Consider the following 25855-nt stretch of genomic DNA (forward strand, 5'->3'; position numbering starts at 1 on the left):
ATTTTAGGACATATAAATTATTTTCCTTTTGCCCTGATCACCTTAGGAAATAAACCTAATAGTGTTATTGCTAGGTCAAAAGGTATACATAGTCTTATAACTTTGGGGGTATAATTCTAGATTGCTCTCCAAAATGATTGGATAAGTTCACAATTCTACCAACAGTGTATTAGTGTCCCCATTTTTACCCCACATTCCTTCCAACACTTGTAATTTTGCTCTTTTATCATTTTTGTCAATTTGATAGGTATATCTCAGAAATGCTTTGATTTGAATTTCTCTAATCAACAATGATTTAGAGCATTTTATATGGTTTATATACATATATGATATGTATGTGTATATAGGTATATTTTTATTTCTTCATCTAAAAACTCTGCTCTTATCTTTTGATTATTTATAAATTGGGGAATGGCTCATATTCTTATATATATATATATTCATATATATGTATATATGAGACAAAGTTCTCTCTATATTTTGCAGATAAGACTTCTACCCAAGAAAATATATATAGTTTTTCCCTCTATTATCTGCTTTCCTTCTAATCTTGACTATACTAGTATTATTTGTACAAAATAATTTTAATTTCATGTAATCAAAATTATCCATTTCTCAAAATGCTTTCTATCTCTTGTTTATTCATAAATTCTTCTCCTATTCATAAATCTGACAGGTAATATGTTCTCTGTTCTTCTAATTTGCTTGTGATATCTCCCCTTATGTCAAAATCATGCATCCATTTTGATATTATCTTTATAAATGGGTAAGATATTAGTCTATATCTGATTTCTAACAGAGTAATTTCCAGTTTTCCTAACAACTTTTTACCAAATGCTGAATTATTCCAAAAGCTTGGATCTATATTTTTGTAAAACACAAGGCTACTATACCATTTTATCATTTTTTGTTGCATGTCTGTTCTGTTCCACTGATAATTATTTCATCAAAAATGCATTGCATATAACATGTTTTATTTAATGACATTTAATTCTATTTTTTAAATGCCCTTTGGTGGTCACTTAGTCCAAATTCTGTCTGAAGCATCAATTCCAGGTGAGATATCTGCAAGAATAATATTTCAAATAGAACTCATTCTACCCTTTTCCCAATGTAAGAACATAAAAATAATCAATTTAGAACAATTATCAAATGATAATGTCAACTACTGTGGAGATCCAGAAAAAGAATGGCATCCTCTCATGGAACTTACAATCTAATGAGAAAGAAAAACCAAGTAACTAAGAACTATACTATAGGTCAGAATGTGCTATATGGTGGGAACCAGATAAGCCTAGATAAAAGTCAAATGAAAGTGCAGAGACAGAAAAAGATTACTACAGTTTCAGAAAGGAATGACCCATGAAGGAGAATTGCAATTGACTGGTGCAGAATCCTGACAGGCAGAGACAAGGTGATGGGGGACTATATGAAAGAGAAATATGAAATGAGGCGGAGAGGAAAGTATATTCCAGGCAGAATGAACTTTTGGGGGGAGATGGGTAGGAAATAATATGGCATTGAATACATGAAGGAGAATAAAGGCAAGATAATTTTGATATGTTAGATCATTATTGCTAAAATGGTTTTCTTTGATATAGGTAGAATACAATGGGTGGTAGTGAAGTGGAGTGAGCAATGATTATGATATAAAAAATAAGAATCATTAAAACAGTTTTATAAGACCTAACTTTAATCAATATTTTAATTTTGCTTGCTATTTAAATCCCACAGAATACTCTCCCACAATGTATAATTTGGAAAAGTTAATTTAAAAAAAAGATAAAACCATTATTATGACTTACAACATAAGTTTTTAACCAGGAAAAATAAAGATCAAAGCTGTGCTTCAGAAAAATATTCATGAAGGTTAAGTGTGCAGAATGAACCAGGGAGATGTGAGAGGAATAAGTAAAAATAAAATTGACTGGATATGTCAAATGACTGGACCTGAGAAGGCAAAAGAGGAAAGCTTTGAATATGTAACTCCAAGATTCCTACTTTTTGATAACTGAGTAAATTGTATGGTCACATCAAAAAAAAAAAAGAGAGAAGTTGAGAGAAGGCTGTTTTGGAGGAAATGATTAAAAAGTTGAGAACACCTTGAGTATGGACAAATGCAAGGACATCTAGGAGTAGATAATTAGCAAGCAGTTAAAAATCTGATCATGAAGCACAGGTAAAAAGTTGGGGCTAGAGACACATAGAAATACTGACTATAATTAGGAAATGGAAAAGTTCTAGAAAGAAGATAATTGGAGAATTGGCAACAAAAAATATCAACATCATGTGTGAAGTGAAAAGAAAGCTTACAACATTAACACAAGAGAAACACTCGATTTATTTTCTACTTAAGTTTTAAAACTATTTAAAGCACAAAAATGTAGAGTAAAATGGGGAAAAAATGCTTCTGTATTGATTGATAGTAATTGGCAAATGGTTAAGATATTTGGCTTGGGAAAAACAAGTTTGTTACTACATAGATTTAAATTTTAATCTTTTGGGTAAAGTTTCAAGGCTGAAGGCAGGGAGCTATGTCTGATAGTCTTTCAAAATCTTTTCAACCTTTTTTATTCTGATTATATCTTATATCTACATTCTCAACTTCATATTCATTATTCACACATTCTCTTCTTTTCCTACTTATCTCTCATACTGTCGTTGGTCTTTAACAGATGTAAAAATGCAATAGAAAATAAAATTAATGTTTCTATTGTGGTGAGCTTTCTTATATGATTATATTCTGTGGCCTAAGTTTTGGGTTTGCCTAAGAGACACTATAAAGAAGACCATCAGAGACCAAAGCCAAAAGAATACACTCTGAAGATGAATCATTGCTTTGAAGAAGGTTTACCAAAAGAGAACAAAAGTTCAAAAGGAACAAAAGTAATCTCATGGACAGAAAACACACACACACACACACACACACACACACACACACACACACACATGCACACACAAAACCCACTGGTTACCAACAAATACAACAGAATATGGCTCTGGAGTCACAAAAAATAAGAAACAATATAAATATGCAATTTAGTAGTGTGGTTCCACTAAAATGCATTAACAGTAGTAAGGATAAGAATTAGGAAATAATCTTAACAGTATTCATGACCCTTCTTGAGCTGTTTTTACAATATTATATTTTTGTACATATGGGTCTTTTTCCTCTTTCTTTCATCTATTTAGATTATAGACCCAAAAGAGGTACTGCTGGGTCAAAAGGTATACACAATTTAGTAGCTTTTGAGGCATAATTCCAAATTGCTTTCCAGAATAACTGAATTAGTTCATGTTTACTCTAACAATGAATTAATGTACTGGTTTTCCAATACCTTCAATAGCATTTGTATTTTTTTTAAGTAACCAACTACTCCCAATATGATGGTAAGAGGTAGTATATCAAAACTGTTTTAATTTCTTTTCCTCTAACTATTAGTGATTTAGAGCAATTTTCACATGACTATTTACAGCTTGTATTTCTTCCTCTAGAAATTACATATTTATATCATTTGAGGATTTTAAAACATCTTTCATAGCCATCTCTTTCCTTGAATTCTGAATTTCACTCTGCTTATTCTGGCTTGCTTCTGGAAATCTGGCATCCTTGCATCAGTTAACAGTCTTTTTAGAAGAAAATTTAAATATGTTATAATCTGAAGATTATAAGAAAATTTTATACAATTTGAATAAAGGATAACTTTAAAACTATACTTTAAACAATTTGTAATAAATTTTAAATTTTTATAATTTATTAATTAAAAAATTATACTGTGTCTAGTCATCTGGTTAGATTGTAAAACTATTGAAAGGTACTGATCAAATCTTGAAATTCTTTATATCTTATACAATATTCAGCAAGGTGACTTGTAGGAGGTACATAGTAAATGTGATGTTGATAATGACAATACATTAGCTATGCTAAAAATATTTTCAGAATCCAAAAGCCAGAAAAGAATAGGTCACTATTTTCTAACTTCTCAAGTGCCTGAAAAGGAAGTAAAGAACTTAAATTTTATTCAAAGAATTTGGTTAAACAGGAAGTCTTTCTGACATTAACAATTAAAGCAAAAAATGAAATGACTTGCCTCATTGAGTTAATGATTTCCCATTACTAGAAGCATTCAACCTAAAGTTGGTTAGGTACTTTCCCAGGACCTCACAAAGGAATATTACATTAGTAGTTGGTAGAAAGTTGTCTTCCAAATAGAGGATTTTATAATCATGGATATGAGTAGTTGAACTCTATAACAAACTTCTCCCAAAGGAGGTTGTAAAATATCCATGTTTGGAGACCTTCAAATATATGGCTGACAATAAATTGTGTTGGATTGTGTAGGCATATGCTTGTCTACTGAGGCTGCTTACTTTAAAATTTTTGGGGATTAGGACAGAACAAAGCTTTTAATATTGTATTATAAGGCCTATTATGAATGATTTTTATATTTGAACTTGATCATTTGGGAATTTAAAAAATACTTTTTAATAATAATGGTTCTCAAACCTAGTTTTGTCACTTTCAATCTCAGTCCCTCAAGCTTTCAGTTCATGAATACATGACGTGCACTTCAGAGATATCAATGCTAATGCACAAATACAATAAAAAACATCTTTGTATTCACTGTCAGAAAGCTACCCTGGGAAATGAGGATGATACCCAAACCATGTCCCATATCTGAAATGAGAGGGCACTTGTTTGACATCTTTCCTCTGATTCCTCAGGCCAAATGAAATACATTACTGGTTGTTAAAATACATTCTTGCTAGATAGGAGAAGGAAGCTACACAAGGCAGAAGGGAAATAGAGAGGAACCTCTAGGCTCCATTAATAGTAAATCATGTTACCAGGGAAGGATTGCTTTAGTAAAACCCAAAGTGTATCTTTTCTTTTTGAAATGAACATAATTCATATCTTCTGTCTTCATTTGTTAGAAATGTCTATATAAGTAATAGTTTCCCTTTATTCTCAAGTAAAGGTAGATTCCTGATAACAAGAAAAGCAAGATGATAAAAGTGGCGATGTTTAAAGAAGTAAGCAAAGCGTTTTCTCAGTTAAAAAAAAAAAAGGTAAACACTAAAAATCTACTAGATTACTGATACTTTCCAGTTTGGGATTTTTTAAACCCTTACTTTCTGTCTTAGAATCAATACTAAGTATTAGTCCCAAGAAAGAAAAATGGTAAGAGCTTGACAATTGGAGTTAAGTGACTAGGTCAGGTTCACACAGCTAGGAAGTATCTGAGACCACACTTGAATTCCAGGACCTCCCATCTCCAGGTCTCACTCTCTATCCACTGAACCACCTAGGTGCCACACAGTTTGATAGAAAAAACACAGGGTTTTAAAAATCTATGCAAGTACCATATAAACCTTTCCAGATTCCATAATTCTGGAAGGGCTTTGAGTATGAGAGCAAACCCAGATAAAAATAAAAGAATTCAACACTTTCAGGTAGGTCAGTATGTGATGATTAAATTCTATGGCTATAGCAGCCAAATAAAAAGAAAATTAAAAATGATTCTCAGTGATATGTAAATTCTATCTACTTTAAGAGTGTTGGTTGGGCAGAGAATGCAAAGAATCAAACCATTTATTTTAGGTACTCTAAATATGAGATCTTTAAATTAAGGCCAACAAATTATGATACTATTATTGAAAGAACAAAGACACACTAATAATTCTATTTATACCATAAGATAAAAAGGTAGAAAGCTTCTCATTTAAAGGGGAAAAAAAGAAAGCAATTACAGAAGTTGGTTTTTTTTTTACCAAAAAGCAACAAGAAACACCATTTCATGGGCTGATGAATTAACTTATCTTACAGTGTTTATGATGGGTATAAGTATAAAGACCACCATGAAGATAACTGCAATCTATGTTCTAACATCTGTTTCAGAGAAAGGGTGGAAAGGTAAGGTAATTCTATTCAGAGGTTGATAAAATATTTTCCAAACTAAATCAATATGTACTTTGAAATATGATTTTAATGTAAAAAAGGCTCAGAGAAAAATGGTGGGAAAAATGATTGAGAATCAAAAATTTTGGCTTATATAGACTACTCAGAGGATACACAACACATATGTGTATATTGTGGTAGAGACTTGAAGAGAGAGAGGTTTTGCAGGACAAGTCAAGATGCAAGAACCAAGGCTGGGGACCTGATCTGCAAAATCAACAAGAAGGTTCCAAACGGAATATTCCCAAGAGGAGAGGCAGTTGAGGGGCTGGTTTGGCTCTGGGCTATCTGACAAAAGGAGGATCTGATTCTGTATCTCTCTCTGGGGGTGGACTGACCAAGAAAGGAGGCAAGCCTAGCTGTAGAGAGAAGAAGCTGAACTGATTCTTTTAGCTTCTATCCCAGGCTGAAGGACCCTTGAGGGGGGGCTTCTGAAATTAGGCTGAAAGACCTTGGTGGCTTTGTGAAGAAGAAAGAAGATTTTAACTTTTATCGTCCATCCCTCTGGCTGTGTTAGAGTCACAGTTGTGACTGGACTACTTTCCCTCTTTCCCCTTTCCCTCTTTCTTCAGTTTCCCATCCTGTTGTTTCCCAATAAACCCCTTACCTGAGAAAGAAACGAAGAGTATCTTCATAGCCCACTCAGGGGGGGAGGGAAGAAGCCAAAGGCTTCAAGAAGTGGGTGGTTAAGGGATGGAGTGAGGGAGGAAGAGGGTAGGAGGAGATTAGGAAATAGATTGATCCATTAGCTTTCAAATAGGGATCAACAGGCAAACCCCAGAGCATTCCCCTGTGGCAGCATCCCTCCATTTCTCAGTATCTCTCTCTATCTCAAAGTACTTCTATCTCCATTGCAATTAGGCAGGAGTGTCCCCATACTTGTAGCAGCTCTCTCTAGTCTCAAGACAGAGTGCATCAATCATTGCAACAAGAAATAGTCCACAACAGATCACCATTTCTATTTAAATTGGCACCCCAAGTCTGACTGTACCCACATCCCTTCAGGCAGGGTAGTAAAGGAAGGAAAAGAAAAATGTTCAGACAAATTGTTTGTGGAATGCCTGCTTTTGGGTATATCACTTACTATATAGCAAACTAATTATATGGTAGAGGATACTCTAGAATATGTAGGCAACGTTACAATGTCTATTTTGCAGCTGCCATTCCAAAACAAACTGGTTCTCTGACAAATCCTGGCACAAGTATATGTACTCTTTATGGCTATGTTGCAGACTCTAACCAAGTGAAGAAAGTATTCAGATTTATAGTACCCCTTAAGGCAGAGAAGATTATGGCCATTGACAACAACTTAGAAGGCATGATTAATGGTGTGTTTGAACAACTAATTAAAGAAAAAGGACTAGATATAGTTATGGGCAAGAGATTATGCACCTCAGGAAAATGAAGGTGGCAATAAAAATGAGAACCAGCCTGCTGGTGATCCTGAGAAAATCTGTCCTTTAAAAGAGGTCACCAAGCTATCTGCTAATGCTGGTGTGATACACAATTCTCCACACAGGAAATTGAGTCCATAAAGCGCCATTTCCCAAAATTTGTGGGCAATCCTTTTAAATCCTATAAGGAGCTTAAACGTGCATCCAGAATCTTTGATCCAGATTTCGAAGATGGTGAGTTCCTGTTGTCAGAACTGTTCACTCCCCATGAACAGAGGCAATTTTTGGAGAAAACTAAATCTGACAGCAATTTGACTACCTGGCCAACTGTAGAGCAAAGGGTGGACATAGACTTTGCAAATCCCACCTGCATATCTTATCTTAAAAAGTGCAGGGAGGACTTGCAGCAGGTCATTAAATTATGCTATTCCGAACCAAATGCATGCGCCAAGTTTGACAAGATCAGGCAGGACAGAGGGGAACATCCTGCCACATACATAGACCGTCTGTCAGAGATGGCAGAGTCAATCTTGGGTCTAGAAGCTGATACTGAAGAGACAGCATGCCATGTCCGTAGATAATTTCTACAGGGATGCACACCCAATTTGAAAGTATTTTTCAAAAACTATTTCCCTAAGTACAACTCAGTTTCCCTGATTGAATTGAGAGACACAGTGAGTTACCTATTTGAAAACAATTCTCTCTTCAAGTCTTTACCACAATATATACAAAAATATATATACACACCAATATATACTTTCTTCTGCTAGAAAGTATATGTGTGTTTATGTGTATGTATATATATATATGTATATATATACAAGTATATATATATGAATGAAATAGACTTCATCTTAATAACCAGAAAAGAACATGTTACTGATATAGGAGACATATCAGAATCAAGATGGAAATCACATTAAAAGTAAAACAAAAAATTAGGAGATAGCATTGTGAAATTACAATAGCATCAATATTTCCAAATCACCTATTGATGCCTATTAGAGTCATGAAGTGAAAAATCAACTAAAAATCATTTATTAAGTACTTGATATACACCAGGTATATATCCCTCAAGTAATGTAGGGAAGACAGAAAGTAAATAATTCCTGTTCTCAAATGTCTTTCATTCTATTGAAGGTGGGAAGAAAGGAGAATGACACAAACATGTCTAAATACTATGCAAATAAATATGAGATGGTTTCTGCAGAGAAGACACTTATATCTGGAGGATCTGGGAGTTGGTGGCAGGGGAGAGAAATCAGAAAAGCTTCATGTAGAAGATGGCATATCACCTGAATTTTTTTTTTAAACTTTACCTTCTGTCTTGGAATCATTACTAAGTATTGGTTCCAAAGCAGAAGAGTAGGAAGGGCTAGGCAATTGGGGTTCAGTAACTTGCCCAAACACAGCTGGGAAATGTTTGAAATCACATTTGGAGCCAGGGACCACCCATCTTTGGGCTGGCTTTCTCTTACTAACTACCCTAGCTACCCTCTGACTTAAGAATTTCAAAGAATTTCTAAGAATTCTAAGAGGTAGAGATAAGAAGCCAAAAGGCAAACACTGCCTTTTAGCAGTACCAGTTCTTCCCAAAATTTAACCAATGTGAAGCAATTGCTACAACAAAGCCATAAAAGCCCAGAAATAACCTTAGCCAGCAAACACTTGGCCTTCTTCCCAGTAAAGAGGGAGAGATGACAATAAGAGGTAAGGCTGGTTTAGAATAAAAAACTTATTTGTAAAATAATATGGAAGAAGAAATAGTAGATAGTAGGGAAAATTGTGAAATGAAAAACAAGTCTAGAGAAAGCATGGTGTGAGATCTAAGTGAGGTACACCAATCCAAAAGTGTTCATAGATGAATCTAACAGTATGAAAACAAAGAAAAAATAAAACAAATGTAAATCCCTAAGAACCTATAAGAAGGGAGAAAAATTATACTTAAGAAGATCAAGTCAGGAAAGGTAGTAGCATCAGACCAAGAAAAAGGCCAAAGTAGATAGGACACGATCACGAAAGTCTTGAGGGATTACATTATAAGATCAATAAAGGACGGGAAGTGAAAAAATAAGAAATTGCTAATGATATTAATGCCTCAATAGAACAATCCAAACTATCAATAATTTATAACCTAAATCTCTACTTTCTCATAATCTATAGAGATATAGATAGATATACATACGTGTATATGTTGCTAAATATGATATACATGAACATCTTTAACAAAAACACAAAAGGCATTCGCTTTTCCAGAAACAATGCTCTACACAGACACACTTGAATGAAAGGTACAAAAAATACAAGACTCAGCAATGTTTACTGATTATAATTCAGTAGAGCAAAGGCACTCCTCCAACAAAGTTCCTAATAAATATGTTAAGATTCTAAAAGATTCCTTGTTTAATGCAAACAGAAAGATTCACTTTCTTATTTTGAATGTCAAGTACAATGTAAAACAGATCTAGATGAAGCAAAAATTCTGTCTACAGAGGTTAAGGTACTCTTTTTTTTTTTAAATGATAATATACTGAATTTAACAAGACAGAAGATTTTGTGTATTCCTGATAAGATAAAAAGAGTTTTATCTGACAATACAAAAATCCATTTGTAAAAATCTAAATGGATTAAAAAATTTTAATGCCTATTGTCTAAGCAATGACATTAATTTAGACATTATGCTGAGTCAGCACATTAGATATGGTATGTAAACTGTAAATAAGATGGGCCCAGAACTAGATAGGCCTGGATTACATTTGATAAACTATATTATGCTTTTTATTTGTTTGTTTTTTCAACTCTCAAGTTGAAAAAAACAAGAAAAAGAGTAACTTACCTTTAAAAGGTTTTTATGGCAATGTATAGTTGCAAATGAAGGAACCATAATCTTTGATGAGCCAAAGCTGTGGGTAATCCAAAAGGAAATGAAAGAATGCCTGTTTGTGTAAATTATCTGTGGCATATTTTTAGTTATGACCTATATTCATGAAGTAGCATAAGAGATATCACTGAGGAATTGTATAGTCAAAAAAAGAGGTGGGCTAATGATGGGATAAGACTGAAGTATAACAGAGACTATCTGAATGCTCAGGGCATACCGATGAAATGCAAAGAGCTAGAAAAATATTTCTAGTATATATAATATAGGCTCTCACTGAATTTCCTAAAGTAGATTAAAGATAAGAGTCACAAAGGATGAGAAGCTAAGGCTGGCTTATGATCTTCATTGAAGGAGGAAAGTCTCACACTAATGCCATCAAATATCTACTTAAGTCCTAACTCAATCAATCTGCAAATGTTTATTAAATACCTATAATATATTGATAAAAAGCAGTAGAATACAAATAGAAAAAGAGATGGGATTTGACCTCAGAGACCTTCCAATGGTTATAGGGAACAAGAAGAGAAATAACAATTGGGGGAATATGGAACAGCCTCACCAAAGTAACACTTGTCTGGAATCATGAAGAGAGAGTCCCAGGGGCTAAGGTGAGAAAGAACAGAATTGACCCAAGAGAGGAAAGGTCATAGTCATGGATGGGGAACATCAATTAGTACACTTTGGCTGGAGGACAAAATGCAGAAGAAAGAACAATATGTAATCAGCCTGGAAAGGTAGGCTGGATGTGGTCTATGAAAAGCTTTAAACACCAACTATCTGTATTTTAGGAGAGAGGTACTGTATTTTAAGAGATAAGGAGCTACTAGGACTTACCAAGGGAAAAGAGCCATACTTGAAGAAAATCAATTTAGGATGGATAATGGATTAGAAAGAGGAGACACTGGCTATAAGGAAACCAATTAGGAAAATATCCCAAGAATCTGGGCAAGAAATGATGATAGCTTAAACTGTGAGGAAATTATAGAGATAGAAAATAGAAGGAAGAGGATGTAAGAAATGTTGGGGCAGGGCGAGGGTAATGGGGGGGAGTGTTAAAAGCATTGGCAAATTACTGGATGCGGACAAAGGTGAATGAGAATAAAGAGCTTAGGATGACTCCTAGGTGATGAACCTAGGTAACTGAAAGAATAAAAGACACTAGGAAGAAAGGAGGATGAATGATTCTAGGGGAAATGTTGAGTTCTGATTTAGAAATCATGAATTTGAGGTGACTGTGGGACACTCAGGGGGGAGATATCCAACAAGGAACCAGTCAGAAACAAAGGACTTGGACTGAAAAGAGAGAGGAGGAAATTATAAAGATATGGCATTCAATTGCATAGAAATGATAGTTGAATTCATATTAGTCTGTGAGATAATCAAAAGAGAAAGTAGACAAAGAAAGACAGAGACAGAGAAACAGAGAGAGACAGGACAGAGACAAACTTGACTGCTCAATTGGATGAGATTCCTGGGAGAAGCAAGATAAGATTTTTTTTTTCCTTCTAAAAACCCTTACCTTCCATCTTGGAATCAATAACTGTGTATTGGCTCCAAGGCAGAAGAGTGGTAAGGGCTAGGCAATGGGGGTCAAGTGACTTGCCCAGGGTCACACAGCTGGGAAGTGTCTGAGGTCAGATTTGAACCTAGGACCTCCCGTCTCTAGGCCTGGCTCTCAATCCACTGAGCTACCCAGCTGCCCCCAAGATAAGATTTTTGAGGACACAAATACATATGTCTAATTCACTTTTACCAAAAGCATAAGTAGTAGTGCCTTACTTAGCAGTGATAGCTAAAGAAAAGTACTATGGCAATCACACATCTGAAAAGGATATACAAATTAATAAATTCACCCTAAATAAAAGAATCTAGAAAAAATACTTGATTTTCACAATTTTTAAATTTTATGTCAAAATGCCAGGCTTATCAATGATTGCAATGCAGCAGTCCCTCTGGTAAAAGATGAAAGTCTAATTAGATAAACTGAAGTTATGCTAAGGGGAAGGCAAGGTTGCTCAGTGGATAGAGATCTACAACTGGAGACAGGAAGTCCTGGGTTTAAATCTGACCTCCAACTCTTCCTAACTGTGTGACCCTGGGCAAGTCACTTAACACCAATTGTCCAGCACTTACTGCTCCCCTGTCTTAGAACCAATACTCAGCATTGACTCTATGACAGAAGTTAAAGGTTTAAAAAAGAAAAAAGTTGTGCAAGTGACACAGTGAATTAGAGCGCCAGGCCTCAAGTCAGGAATACCCAAGTTCAAATTTAGCCTCAGATACTTACTAGTAGTATGAGCCTGGGCAAATCACTTAACCTCTGTTTGCTTTAATCCATTGGAAAAGGAAAAAGAAAATAACTCCAGTATCTATGCCAAGAAAACTCAGTGGACAGCACTGGTGTGTTATGATTCACAGGGTTACAAAAAGAAGCACAACTGAATGACTGAACAACAATAGCTAAAACTATGAGAAGTGAAGGATAACAAAAGCTCAATCAACAAATTTTCCAACTGTTTTTCTCTATTATAAATAATAGCTATATCAAACCACTGCACCCTCCCACCCTAGGCATGGCACTGCATTTCTGTATACTAGCAGGTATTATGAAGTATAGTCTTTATGGAACAAAATCTTTGTGGAAGTAAAGATTTCAGAAATCCTGTTTCTTCAAATACTGCAATCTTCTTGAACATAAAGGCTTTGATCTGGTAAACACTGAACTCTACTATAAATACTAGTACAGGTATTCCTTTTTCCACGTGGAAATTATGAGTGTAGCAAAGCCCCTGCAATCTGGAAAATGCATGTAAAATTTTTCGGCCCTCCCTTTATACAAGAGAAGTCTGATTTCCCCCCCTTTTTTCTTTCATTGGGTGAATAGTACCATATGGTGTTTATAGTAAAATTTGAGTTAAGTATTTTGTCGCAGCTACATGTAGAGCAACACTAACATTATCTCTGCATTTCTAGTTTTTGTATGTCATCTGCTGGTTTTCATATTCTTTTCACAAACGAACTTTAAAAAAGAAACTGTGCATATTTATGGTATTAAAAGATGAAATGTGTTGATATCATGCAGTACTACACATAAAGTTAATGTATTTCCCAGTTTCTAAATTTTTTTGTGTGTCATCTGCTGACCTTCACATGTCTTCAGCTTCTGCAAAACTTCCTCCAAAATTCCTATTTAATTTCTATGCTGACCCATGATATATCAAAACTACAATAGGGTAAGTCCCAATATGTAAGAGATATCTGTACTTTTAAAAGGAGAAGTAGCCAAAAGAGAAAGCAATGCATAACCACGTATGGATAGTCTGATCTTCTACAGTGTATGTGTAATGTGAAACCTTACGCATTCAAGTCTACTAACCATGTTAGACATCCAAAAAAAAAAGTGGGAAACAAAAGAATGAAGTCAGGCTACTCTTGGAACCAAAAGTAGAGAAATAATAAAAAATATTGGCAAGAGAGTGAAAAGAAATCTATCTAACACAAAAACAGAGGTGAAGGTTATTTCCACAAAGTAAAGTCATGTATTAATTTCTTAAGTTTAAAATTCCATTTAAAGTTATAAGTGAATGATATTTACATGTAAATAAGAGGAGAGACAGAGAAAGAGAACTACTTCAAGTTTTCTAAAATGAAGATATTAAGAGGAAAAAAACACCAACCAAAATATAACCAATTACACTGGAAAATAAAGCAAAGATAATTTCTAGACAAAGCCTCATTCGCATATATACTAATGGGATTATACTAACAGTATTCTTCTAAGTTCTGTTAAATTGGTCAGTGAAAAACAATTGTTAACAATTTTTTAAAAATCATTCAAAATAATGCTTATTTTAGTAACAATGGATGATAATGAAAGCTTACATTTACCTTGATATCAGATGTGTCACGTTGACTATTACGCCATGCTCTTGAAATAGATGAAAAGGTTCTATCTGCATGATCAAATTTTCCACCTTGCAAATTTAGGAAATAAGTTGTAAAAGGCTCCTAAAATATATAAGAAAAATTATTTTAATCAATAATAAAGAAGCCACAAATGACTCTTAAGAATAAAATGTTTTAGTAATCTTTATAGCTTAATAGGCACAACCAGAATTTTAATAAACCCAGAAAGAAATACAAAAAGAAAATAATTTAAACCTTCTTAAGAAGTAAATTTGATTGAAGAGAAAAATTTCAAAATATTTCATTTGCTATGTATTTTCCAAAACATTTTCCTTTCTAAAAAGATTTTTGGACAGTCCAAAACTGAGCTAAGAGGTCTTCATAATAAAAAGAAAAATTCCAAAGTGTAATTTTCCTTTTGCTACTACCCAATATTTAATTTATGATTAAGAAAAGAAAAATGTTTGAAAGATTTAAAAGCCTCCTCTTAGTTAAAGAACACTTAAACACATATTAGTGGATAATTGCTTGAAATTAGCTAAGCACTATAAATTACTTCTAGGATTTATGTCTGCCTGTACCATTCTAACAAGCTTTAATTAATGATGTGCTGCTAATGCTTTCCCAAAGAAATTACTTTCTGTTGGATGAATCACCTTTCAATGTACAGAAACATTCCTTGTTTAGCCAATATATTATCAATACATGGCATGAACAATTCCAACTACAGACAAACCACAATTCCTTTTGGGACAATTAGATTAACCAAATGTATGAGCACATGACCACCTTAAAAGTTTTTTTTCAGTGCTTATCATTTCATTATAAGTGAAAGTAATCCATTTAAGAATTTATAATCTGCTAACATACAAAGTGTCTGAATAAACAAAATTATGTAACAAAAGCAGAAAAGTCAAAAACCATTCTACTGAAACATTTTTTACAAAATATGCAATGTACACTACTACCCTTCAAAGACTGTTATGGCTTATTTTTAATCATTCTTAAATTTTGGCAGTCTTTAAAAGGTATTAAAAATATGAGTCATTAATTCAAAATATCAATTTCTCTCTGCATCATTAGACTTATTTAGTAAAAATTATTAGTCAAACTTGACCTACCATTCTTAGCAACCATGCAAGCACAAAGCTTGCAGTTGAGTAATGAGTGCCATAGTGGAACTTTGGAACTTGATCATCTTCCCATGATTCATAACGCTCTGCAAAGAATGCTGCTCTTTTGGGATTCAGAGCTCCTATGGGCTGCCAATTAAAATAAGAAAAAACAAAAAAAGACATAAATATAACCATCTTTTATGTTTTTCTGTCTTCAGAGGTAATATCATTAGCATGTATTAAAGTGACCTAAAACAAAATACATAGTGCTTTTTATCAAAATGTTATTGCATTCTATATTAAAATTAAAAAAGGTATTTACAAGCAAGTGAAAGAAGAGAGTATCTAAATACATGATGGAACCACAATTCTTTCTTGATAGACCTAGTATCTGTTAAACATGATTTCTCAATCAGCTAAATCAGTTCCTAACAAGCTAAAGGCAGAATTACACTAAGTGAGTGCTGGCTATGCAATACTTGGAAAGTGCCTATAAAATCCCATTTAGTTAGATGAGAGCAACAATCAGATTCTAGAATTTTAAGTTAGATTACCTTGAAATTTTGGGAAAGGTTACAGACTGATTTGTAATAGAATCTGATAGTAAGGCAAGAGTAAGTATTTGGTGGAAAAGATCAGCAGAAACGATTAAGATATAACTGAAGATTTTTATTAATATTATTAATATTAGTAACTATTGCTGTAATCACCAATCCTAGCTGCTCAACAAATCAATATCTAAAGCAGTTCTGCTTGAAATATACAAAAGTGAAACATATAACAGGCTATCATTTAAAACTAAAATAATGCATTAAATAATAGTTAGTTTCATGTATAAAATGCATTCTCTAAAACCGACCCCTGCTTATTAATACTTTGAGAGGCTGGCTATATATTATTAAATAAATATATATTAATTTTCATCATTAGTTAACCAAAGAAAATTGAAAATAGGCAATTATGCAATTCACTAAAATCCAACAACATTTTTAGATAAATGAAAATTTAAATATATTCAAGATAAAATAAGATATACATTGACTTTGATAACATTTAGGGTAATTTTGGGGGTGTAAGAATTTGATTTTAATTAACATTTAATGTTTATTATTTTATTATTTAAATTAGTTACTAAGCATATTATACATATTTCATTTTGGTGCCTATACTATGAATAAAATTTTTGCCTCAAATAAAATCTCTGGGTTAGTGAATTATCTTACTAAAAAAATTTTTTTTATTTTGCAAAATAGAAAAAACATTGTAGGTTGAATACTATGTGCTGAAGTTCACTAATCTGAAATGTAACCCTTCTAACTACAGGTTTCTCTATAAAGAAATATCTGATTCAGTAAATTCATCACAGTTAAGAATAAAACTGAATCCAAGAATGCCTTTCTTTGTTACAGAATTATTCTGCCATGTCTTTAAATATATTTTAATTATTTTCCCTGAAGACTGAGCTATGGAAGAGGAAAAAAAGGGAAAAATTAAATCATTTAAAGATAAATTATATAAATTAAAATAGAATCAATACTACTTTGAATGACTGTAGAATTTTAAGTATTCACTTTATCTGCTCCTATTTTTATTACTCTCCAAATGAGAACACCCCAAATCAATAGTTATAGAATTACGTTTCAGGAATATAATGCTAAAACCAATTAGGATTGATTTCACTAGCTTTTGAAAAAATGGTGTCATGCAGAGAGAGATCCATGCAACTAGAACTCACAGTATTGATTTTGGCTGATATTGTTATAGTTGGTTTCTGAAGTCTATAGACTACAGCACAACTATCAAGACGTGCCACGTTTATTTGCAAGCTATTAAAAAAAAAGTCCCCAAATAAAAGAAGGCTTGGAGGGGAAAAAAACCTAAAAACCTCACAACCACCACCCAGCACTGTGGAGCTGTGCCCTGACAATGATACACTATCAGCTTACTCAGAGAAGTTACAGTGGGAATACACACATTGAATTATACATTACACGAATGCACTGATTTATTGTGGTAATAACATCCACCTCATTAAAAGATTCTGCTTTGCTGCAGTCTGAGGACTACATATTGTTTACTGCTATAAATTAATGGCAGTGCAGAGAAGACTGTGGAACCGTCCTAACAATAGATCTGTAATGACAGTGCTGTATATCACAGCTTCCTCAGCAGCTTCATAATAAAATGGAGACAATGTATTGGGCTAATACATTCTACCAGGCTGGCCCATATTTTTCTGACAACTGCTTTAACAGATGAGCTGATTCAACTATGTTATAATGTGCAGTAAAGCATTTAACTAAGCACAAGTTAGATACAAAAGGGCTATGTATTACTTTTTAAGACACTATCTAATTCTGTATTTAAAGATATTTTTTTAATCTGATCACAAGAACTAAACCCCATTGCTGAAGGTGCTGCTTGTTTTGTTTTGATAAAAGAAAAGAGCCACTATGTAGGGCAGAAAGAAAAATCACTAACACAGAAAACCAAGATGAACTTCCTTTGAGTACTTCCTGGTACTAGCTGACAAACTTGGTACCTTAGTATTCCATTTTCAGTATTTGTATCTCAAATCATTAAGTAGGAGAAGGGACAAGATTAAATGCAAGTAGCAAAATAAATTTATTATAACTTATTGATATAAAATGAAATAAAACAAACCAACAAGAATATCAAACAGACAAGAAAAAAACCTAAATTGAGAACAAGATTAATTTGAGAAAGTAGATTTAAAAAACAAAGCAAAATATAAAATAAGACCCTTTGATTTGAAAAGATGTAGAAGTATAGTGGAAATATAAAGAAATTGGGAAGTAAGTATTTTGACCAAGAAAAAGAGGAAAGAAAGAGAATTTTGGAAGTAACCCATGGCAGAGCCAAAAATCTTAAGAAAAAATATTAAATATATCAGAATAAAACTATCAGAGTGCTCCAGGACACATTATTATGGCATTTTAAAAAAGGAGGGGGGAAGGTCAATGAAGTGATATGAGTTTAATTTCAGGAATGGCAATGGTTCCTTTAAATCTGAAAAAATTCATGTTAAAGAAAATTGTTTTTCAAGCAGTTCCATAAGCATGTCCTAATGAATGATTGCCATCTTTTATTATCTACCATGACAAGTAGTAGTGTTAGCTACTAGAGAAATGACATTCTTTAATGGTTATTCATTATAAGTCTTAAGAAATAGGATCAAAAGGTATAAGAATAAGAACTGTTAAAATCTATTAGAAAAGAGTATGATTAAATACCTCTGTACTTGCAAATTCATACATAGATGTGACAAAATGAAGTATAAAACACAATCAAATCACAATTTTTTAGCACTAAAGGGAACATAATCATATAATTACATAGATCTGCAAACTGATGCCCACAAAGATGATTAAGATTATAATATCTAGAGCATGATTGGATCTATTTTACAAAGAACTAAGTCAACACCTAGAGAAGTTAAGGAACTTATATACTCCAGGTCATAAGAGTGGTCAAGTAGCAGAACTAGCATTAGAAACAGTTTTCAAAATTAAAACTGCCATTATACTTCACTGAATTTTTTCATTTGTTTATTAATCAAATAATGATTAAACATCTATTATATAAAAAGGATTATGGTAGATACTAGAGATAGAGAGATAAAAGCAATAGTGAGATACAAAATTTAGATAAAATTATGTCAAAGAATAATTTCAATTCAAATGAATATTTATTAAGCTCCCCCCAAAAAATTACAGTCTCTACCTTATAATATTTTACCATGAAGGATAAAAGACACTATTTTTTAAAAGTGCTTCAGTTGCATAAAAAGATGAATCCAACAAACCTTTAAAGTTTAGAATTTCAAAAGAGTTAAAAATTCTTTCCATAAAATAGGTCTTGATCAATGACACATGTAAAACCTAGTGGAATTGCCCGTTGGCTACAGGAGGGGGTTTGGAGGAAGGGAGGGAAAAAACATGAATTATGTAACCCTGGAAAAATATACAAAATTAATTAATTAAATAAATAAACAAAAAAAAAATTCTTTCCGTGTATACCCAGTAGAACTAAAAGCAAAAAGGAGGGGGATAAAAATTGAATGGACTATAAATATCTTTCTCCTCTTAATTAATACTAGTTAGTGATAAATATAAAGCATAATTTGACTTGTAATTAAAATGGCTGTGTGAAAGGTCACTGAGGAGTTGAGTTTAATCACATATATTCAGGAAATTTTTTTTTCCAAAAACTACCAGTTCTAATACTGATATTAATAGAGAAACAATGAAAAACTCCTCCATGAAACTCAGTAATATGTGAAAGGACAGTTAGGGGACTAAGCAATGAAAGAAGGGTCCTCTTGCCAAGGAAGGCAGAGAAAATATGTCTGAAACCTTCCAGTGCCCTCAAAAGGGTACCAACAGGGACCTGAAACATGGCAGCACAAAGAACATGGGGAAGATGGGAGTCAGTGGCAGGGGCACTAGAAATCCCCAGAACAGAACCTGGCTCTAGGACAAAGTCCAAAACTAGAAATCGAGACTGGTAATTTGAGTAAACCAAGCAAACAAAGAAACAAATATATATATATATACTACAATCAAGAAATACAAGTGCACTTCAGAGAGAGAAAAAATTGGCTTACTCACAAGCTCTATATGAGTAGCTAAAAGAAATGAATCAATAAAAAGGGAAATTAAAGCTCTATGAAGTGGGAGGGAAGAAAGGAAAATAAACAGCTTAAAGGAGAAGCTAGAAAAACTTCAAATAGTTGACTCCATGCAAATGAGAACAGAGTAATCATAACTCAATGATACTATGAGATAAGAAATAACTAGAACAAAATTAAAAGACTTAAGAAAATGTAAGGGAACTATAATGAAAAGGTAGCTGGCCCAGAAAAAAAGGTAAAGGTAACATAATTTATGAATCATCAAATTTCCTGAAAAACATAAGCAAACAAAAAACTTGGATGCCATATTTTCAGAAATTCTAACTGAAAATAACACATATCTAATAAGAACCAGGGAGTAAATTGAAACAGAAAGAAGAACTCAAAGCTCCTTAGAAGAAACACCAACTGAATATACCTTAAGAAAGTCTAAGTTAAAAACCAAAGCTTCCAGATAAAAGAAAGAAAATATTGCAAACAGTTGTAAAAAAAGTTGAAGCCAATGGAGCCACAGTCAGAATCACAAAAGAGTATGCTATAACTACTACAAAATGAAGAAAATCTCGGAATATAATACTCTAAAAGGCAAAAGATGAAGGCATACAATGAAAAAAAAATAAATTACTTGGGGAGGTAGATGGCTAATATAGAGCCAGGAATAAAGGAGGGAGATCCTGAGATCAAATCTGACCTCAGAGACTTCTAAGCTGTGACCATGGGCAAGTCACTTAGCCCCATTATCTAGTGCTTACTACCTTGGAACCTATACTTAATACTGATTCTTAGACTGAAGCTAAGGGTTCTAAAATATGAACTACCTATAAAACTGAGTAAATATATATATACATATATATATATGTATATATATATAAAAGGATTTTTACTATACTAGAGCATTTTCAAACACTCATGTTGAACAGAGAAGAATTAAGAGAAAACCCTGAACTAATATGAGAGTTGTGAGAAATGTGGAAAGTTAAATAAATCTGAGCAATGGAAAGGGCTAAATGTTGAAGTGCTGAAGAATGTCTAATGGGAGAAAAAAAAATTGTCCCTTTAGAAATCAATTATCTTTGGGGCAACTGGGTGGCTCAGTGGACTTGAAAGCCAGACCTAGAGATAAGAGGTTCTAGGTTCAAATCTGGCTTCAGAAGTTTCCTAGCTATGTGACCCTAGGCAAATCACTTAATTCCCACTGCCTCTCCCTTACCACTCTTCTTTCTTAGAACCAGAACACAGTATGAATTCTAAAGTGGAAGATGAGGGTTTAAAAAAAAAAGAAGAAGAAATAAATCAAATATCTTCAAGGGTCATGAAGAGAGAGAGAGAAAAAAGACAAAGAGCCATGGAGTAGTTTGGTTCTATTTAGAGGGCTTTAAAATGGAGGGGAAAGGATGGATGAAAAATATAGGAAGAAACAAGGAAAAACAAGGAGGATGTGTGAGAAAATGAGTATAGAAATGTATAGAAATATTAAGGATAGGGTGGTTTATCTCAGGAACCTCATCTAATGATAACTGGACAAAGAAAAGCTAAATATACACATATATAAGTTTAGATTAGGAATTTATAAAGTTCAACAGTGAAACAACTGGGGAAAAGAAGTGAAGAGAGGTGACTTTGAAGGGATGGGTCACAGAAGACAGAGATACATGTAAAACAAACTTCAAATTGGGGGGGGGATTAAAAGAAAGGTATATGAGAATCATGGATTGGGTTTTAGTTGAAATGGAGAGAGGAAAGGCAATGGAATGGGAGGAGGTTACATCAATCATAGATAGCTAGAGCTGATCACATTCTCCATCTTATACCATATTTTAATTTTTCCCTTAAAGGAGACAGCAGAGGGAGGAAGAGCCAAGATGGAGGTGTAGTAGCAGGAGCCTTTTGAATCTCCTTCCAACCGATCATTACAAAGTGTCTCAAAAGTTCAGAAATCAAAATTGGACAAGTAAAGGGGCTCTTCCACTGGACACACCATAAAGGTAGGCACTGTTTGGAGATTCCCATGCTATGAGGGGGTAAAACTCCACTAATCAAAGCACAAGCTGATCACATCTCCCCAACACTACCTATTATGCTAGAGTCAGAGCAAGGGCCAGGACAATTTCTAAATTCTTGGGGGCTGGATGAAAGTACCACAAAATTACCCCTGAGGGCAATGCAAGGCCTTGGCAGCAAGACTTGAGACGTGCAGCTGAAGAGCATGTAGTCTGGGCAGCAGAGAGCAGAGCTTGGGCAGAAACAAGGCTGGCCACAGCTTAGGCAGCAGGGGCTGAAAGATGGACTCAGGGCAAACTGTTTTAAAGCATGCCACACAAAGAATATCACAGATCTACCTGCCCTCACATAGGCTTCTGACCGGAAAGGGAAGATACTACCAAGGTAAAGCCCTGTAAGACAGAAGCTAAGAAAACAATGTCCATCAACATGCAGGAACCCCAATTCACTAGTGGCAGAAGGAATAAGGCAAAAACAAAACAAAACAATAACAACAAAAAACCTTGACACTGGATATTCTATGGAGGAAAAAAAAAACGAAATACAGAAGCAACAGCAGAGAGTGACAAACAAGCAAATACATCCAAACTTTCCCAAAAATGGAAATTGGTCATAAGCTCTCAAGGAACTCAAAAAGTTCAAGAACCAAGTAGGAAAGATAGAAGAAAAATGGGAAGGAAAGGGGGAGGGGGAAGAAATGAAAGTAGTATGAAAAGAAAATAAGAGCTTAAAAGACAAAATTTCTCATATGTAAAAAAAGGCATAGAAATCCAATGAAGTAATAAGCAAATTGGAGACCAGAATTGACCTGTTGGAAGCCATGAAAAGCAGGATAGACCAAAACAAAAAGGAAAATCAAAAGATTATAGCTGAATATAAGGTTTTAATGACTAGAATTGGGTGAGTAGAAGAAAAATAGGGTAAGTTTTACCCCATAAAGAAGTATATGGGGGAGAGGGAACAGAGAATATTACTATAAGAAGGGGAGGAAGAGAATGGTAATAGGTAATTCTTAAACCTTACTCTCAGTGGAATCAGTATGGAGAGGAAAAGAGTCAGATCTATTGGGGTATAGAATTCTATCTTACCCTACAGGGAAGTTGAAAGGGAATAATGGAGGGAAGATGGATGGGGAGTATTAAAATGGAGGGAAAAGGAGGAGGAATTAATAGACCTTAAAGAAATAAGATTGGAATAAGAAGGGAGGGGGTGGGAATGGAAGAAAAAGAAAGTTGGGGAAACAAGGATTCATTAAAGAAAAACACTTGTGTAGAAAAAATAGTAAAGAAGAAAGGCCAAACCAAACAAGGAAATCAAAATGATGGGAAATACACAGGTGGTAAACCATGACTTTGAATGTGAAAGGGATGAACTCACCCATAAAATGAAAGCAGATAGCAGAATAGATTAAAAGCCAAAACCCTACCATATGTTGTCTACAAGAAAGAGAAAGGAGACAGGAAGACACACAGAGGGTAAAGATAAGAGACTGGAGCAAAATTACTGGACATCAACTGAGAAAAAAGAAGTCACAAGTCACAATCATGATATCTGATAAAGTCAAAGTAAAAATAGATCTGATTAAAAGGGATAAGGAAGGTAATTACATCCTGGAAAAAGTAGTATAAACAATGAAGAAATAAATATCAGTACTCAACATGTAAGCACCAAATGGTATAGCACCCAGATTTTTAAATGAGGAACTATTGGAGCTAAAGGAGGAAATAGAAAGTTAGACTATACGAGTGGGAGATCTCAACCTTCACCTATCCAATATAGATAAATCAAACCAAAAAATAAATAAGAAAGGAAGAGATATGAATGAATTAGAGTAAATAGATATATGGAGGAAAACAAATAGGGGAAAAAATGAATATACCTTCTTCTCAGCAATACATGTTACATATACAAATATTGACCATGTACTAGGGCATAGAAATATTAAAAACAAATGCAGAAAAGGAGAATAATAAATGCAACATTTTCAGATCATAATGCAATAAAAATTATAATTAGTAAATGGGTATATGGAAAGGCAAACCAAAAATTAATTGGAAATTAAATAATCTGATTCTCTAAAACTGGTTGGTTAAAGAACAAATCATAAAAACAATAATTGAAGAGAATAACAATAAGGAAACAACATATCAAAAATTTTGGGATACAGCAAAAGTAGTACTCAGGGGCAAATGTATATCCCTGAATGCTCATATTAATAAAAAAAAAAAAGAGAGAAAGAGGAGATTAACAAATTGGGCATGCAAGTAAAAAAAAAACTAAAAAAAGAACAAATTAAAAACCCTCAGATGAAGACCAAATTGGAAATACTAAAAATCTAAGGAAAAATTAATAAAATTGAAAGTAAAAGAATATTGAACAAATACATAAGAATAGGAGCTGGTATTTAAAAAAAAACAAATAAAATAACATATTGGTTAATCTAAGAAGAATAAAGAAGCAAACCAAATTAATAATATCATAAATGAAAACAGTGATCTCACCCCTAATGAAGAGGAAATTAAGGTAATTATTAAGAACTATTTTGCCCAATTATATGGCAATAAATATGTCAATCTAGGTAAAATAGATGAATATTTACAAAAATGTAAATTGCCTAGATTAACAGAAGAGGAAATAGAATATTTAAATAATCCCATATCAGAAAAAGAAATTAAACAAGCCATCAAAGGACTCCCTAAGAAAAAATTCCCAGGGCCAAATGGATTCAGAAGTGAATCCTATCAAACATTTACAGATCAATTAATCCCAATACTCTATAAACTATTTGTCAAAATAGGTAAAGAAGAAGCCTTACCAAATTATTTTTATGATACAAATATGGTACTGATTCCCAAGCCAGAAAGACCAAAAACAGAGAAGGAAAACTATAGACCAATATCCTTAATGAACATAGATACAAAAATGAAATACTAGTTGAAAGGCTACAGCAAGTTATCATAAGGATTATTCAATATAAGCAGGTGAGATTCATGCCAGTAATGCAAGGATGGCTCAATATTAGGAAAACCATCTATATAATTGACCATATCAATAACCAAACTAATAGAAATCACATGATTATCTAAACAAATGCAGAAAAAGCCTGTGACAAAACACACCTATTCCTATTGAAAACAATAGAAAATATAGGAATAAAAGGGCCTTTCCTCAAAATAATAAACAGTATTTATTTAAAACCATCAGCAAGTATCATCTGCAATGGGGATAAGTTAGATGCCTTCCCGATAAGATCAGGAGTGAAGCAGGGATGCCCATTATCACCACTACTATTTAATATTGTACTAGAAACTCTAGCAGTAGCAATTGGAGAAGAAAATGAAATTGAAGGGATCAAAGTAGGCAACGAAGGAACTAAACTATCACTACTTGCAGATGACATAATGGTATATCCAGAGAATCAAAGAAAATTAACTAAAAAAACTAGTAGAAACAATCAATAACTTTAGCAAAGTTAAAGGGTACAAAATAAACCTATATAAATCATCAGCACACCTATATGTTTCCAACAAAACCCAGCAGCAAGTTGGGGGGAGGGAGGGAAGAGGAGGAGGAGGAGGAGGAGGAGGAGGAGGAGGAAGACATGATGAGGCAGGGGTGGGGAGAGACTAGGATGATGGTAAATACACAATTAATGATTCACATGCATATGAATGGATAAACTTGAACATAAAACAGAATAAAATAGAATATATGTTGGTTAAAAGAAATAAACTTAAAACTTACAGACTCAAAAGAGTTACAATGAGGGCTTTGAACAGTTTACCATGACTCAAAAAAGCAGGAATTGCAATCATTTTAATCCAGAAGAAAAAATAATTATAAAAATAAACAAGGAAAATAAGTAGAGAATTAAAGGCATCACAGAAAATGAAACAACACCAATGTTGAAATATATATCTTAAGTACTTAAAGAAAAATTTAATC

At 33.4% G+C, this 25855-nt stretch overlaps 1 protein-coding gene across 1 annotated transcript in view; it reads right to left on the reverse strand.

Annotated features, from left to right (window-relative positions):
• The window catches only part of LRBA (LPS responsive beige-like anchor protein), an 854371-nt gene that overhangs the window by 189832 nt on the left and 638684 nt on the right, over positions 1-25855 (reverse strand). The window contains exons 45-46 of the mRNA XM_056803808.1: positions 15262-15402; positions 14123-14242 (exon numbers count right to left, since the gene is read on the reverse strand). Coding sequence (XP_056659786.1) covers positions 14123-14242; positions 15262-15402 — 261 coding nt within the window. The remainder of the gene's footprint in view (positions 1-14122; positions 14243-15261; positions 15403-25855) is intronic.

Source organism: Monodelphis domestica, chromosome 6 (genome assembly GCF_027887165.1).
Source record: "Monodelphis domestica isolate mMonDom1 chromosome 6, mMonDom1.pri, whole genome shotgun sequence".
In the NCBI taxonomy this organism is placed as follows: Eukaryota; Metazoa; Chordata; class Mammalia; order Didelphimorphia; family Didelphidae; genus Monodelphis; species Monodelphis domestica.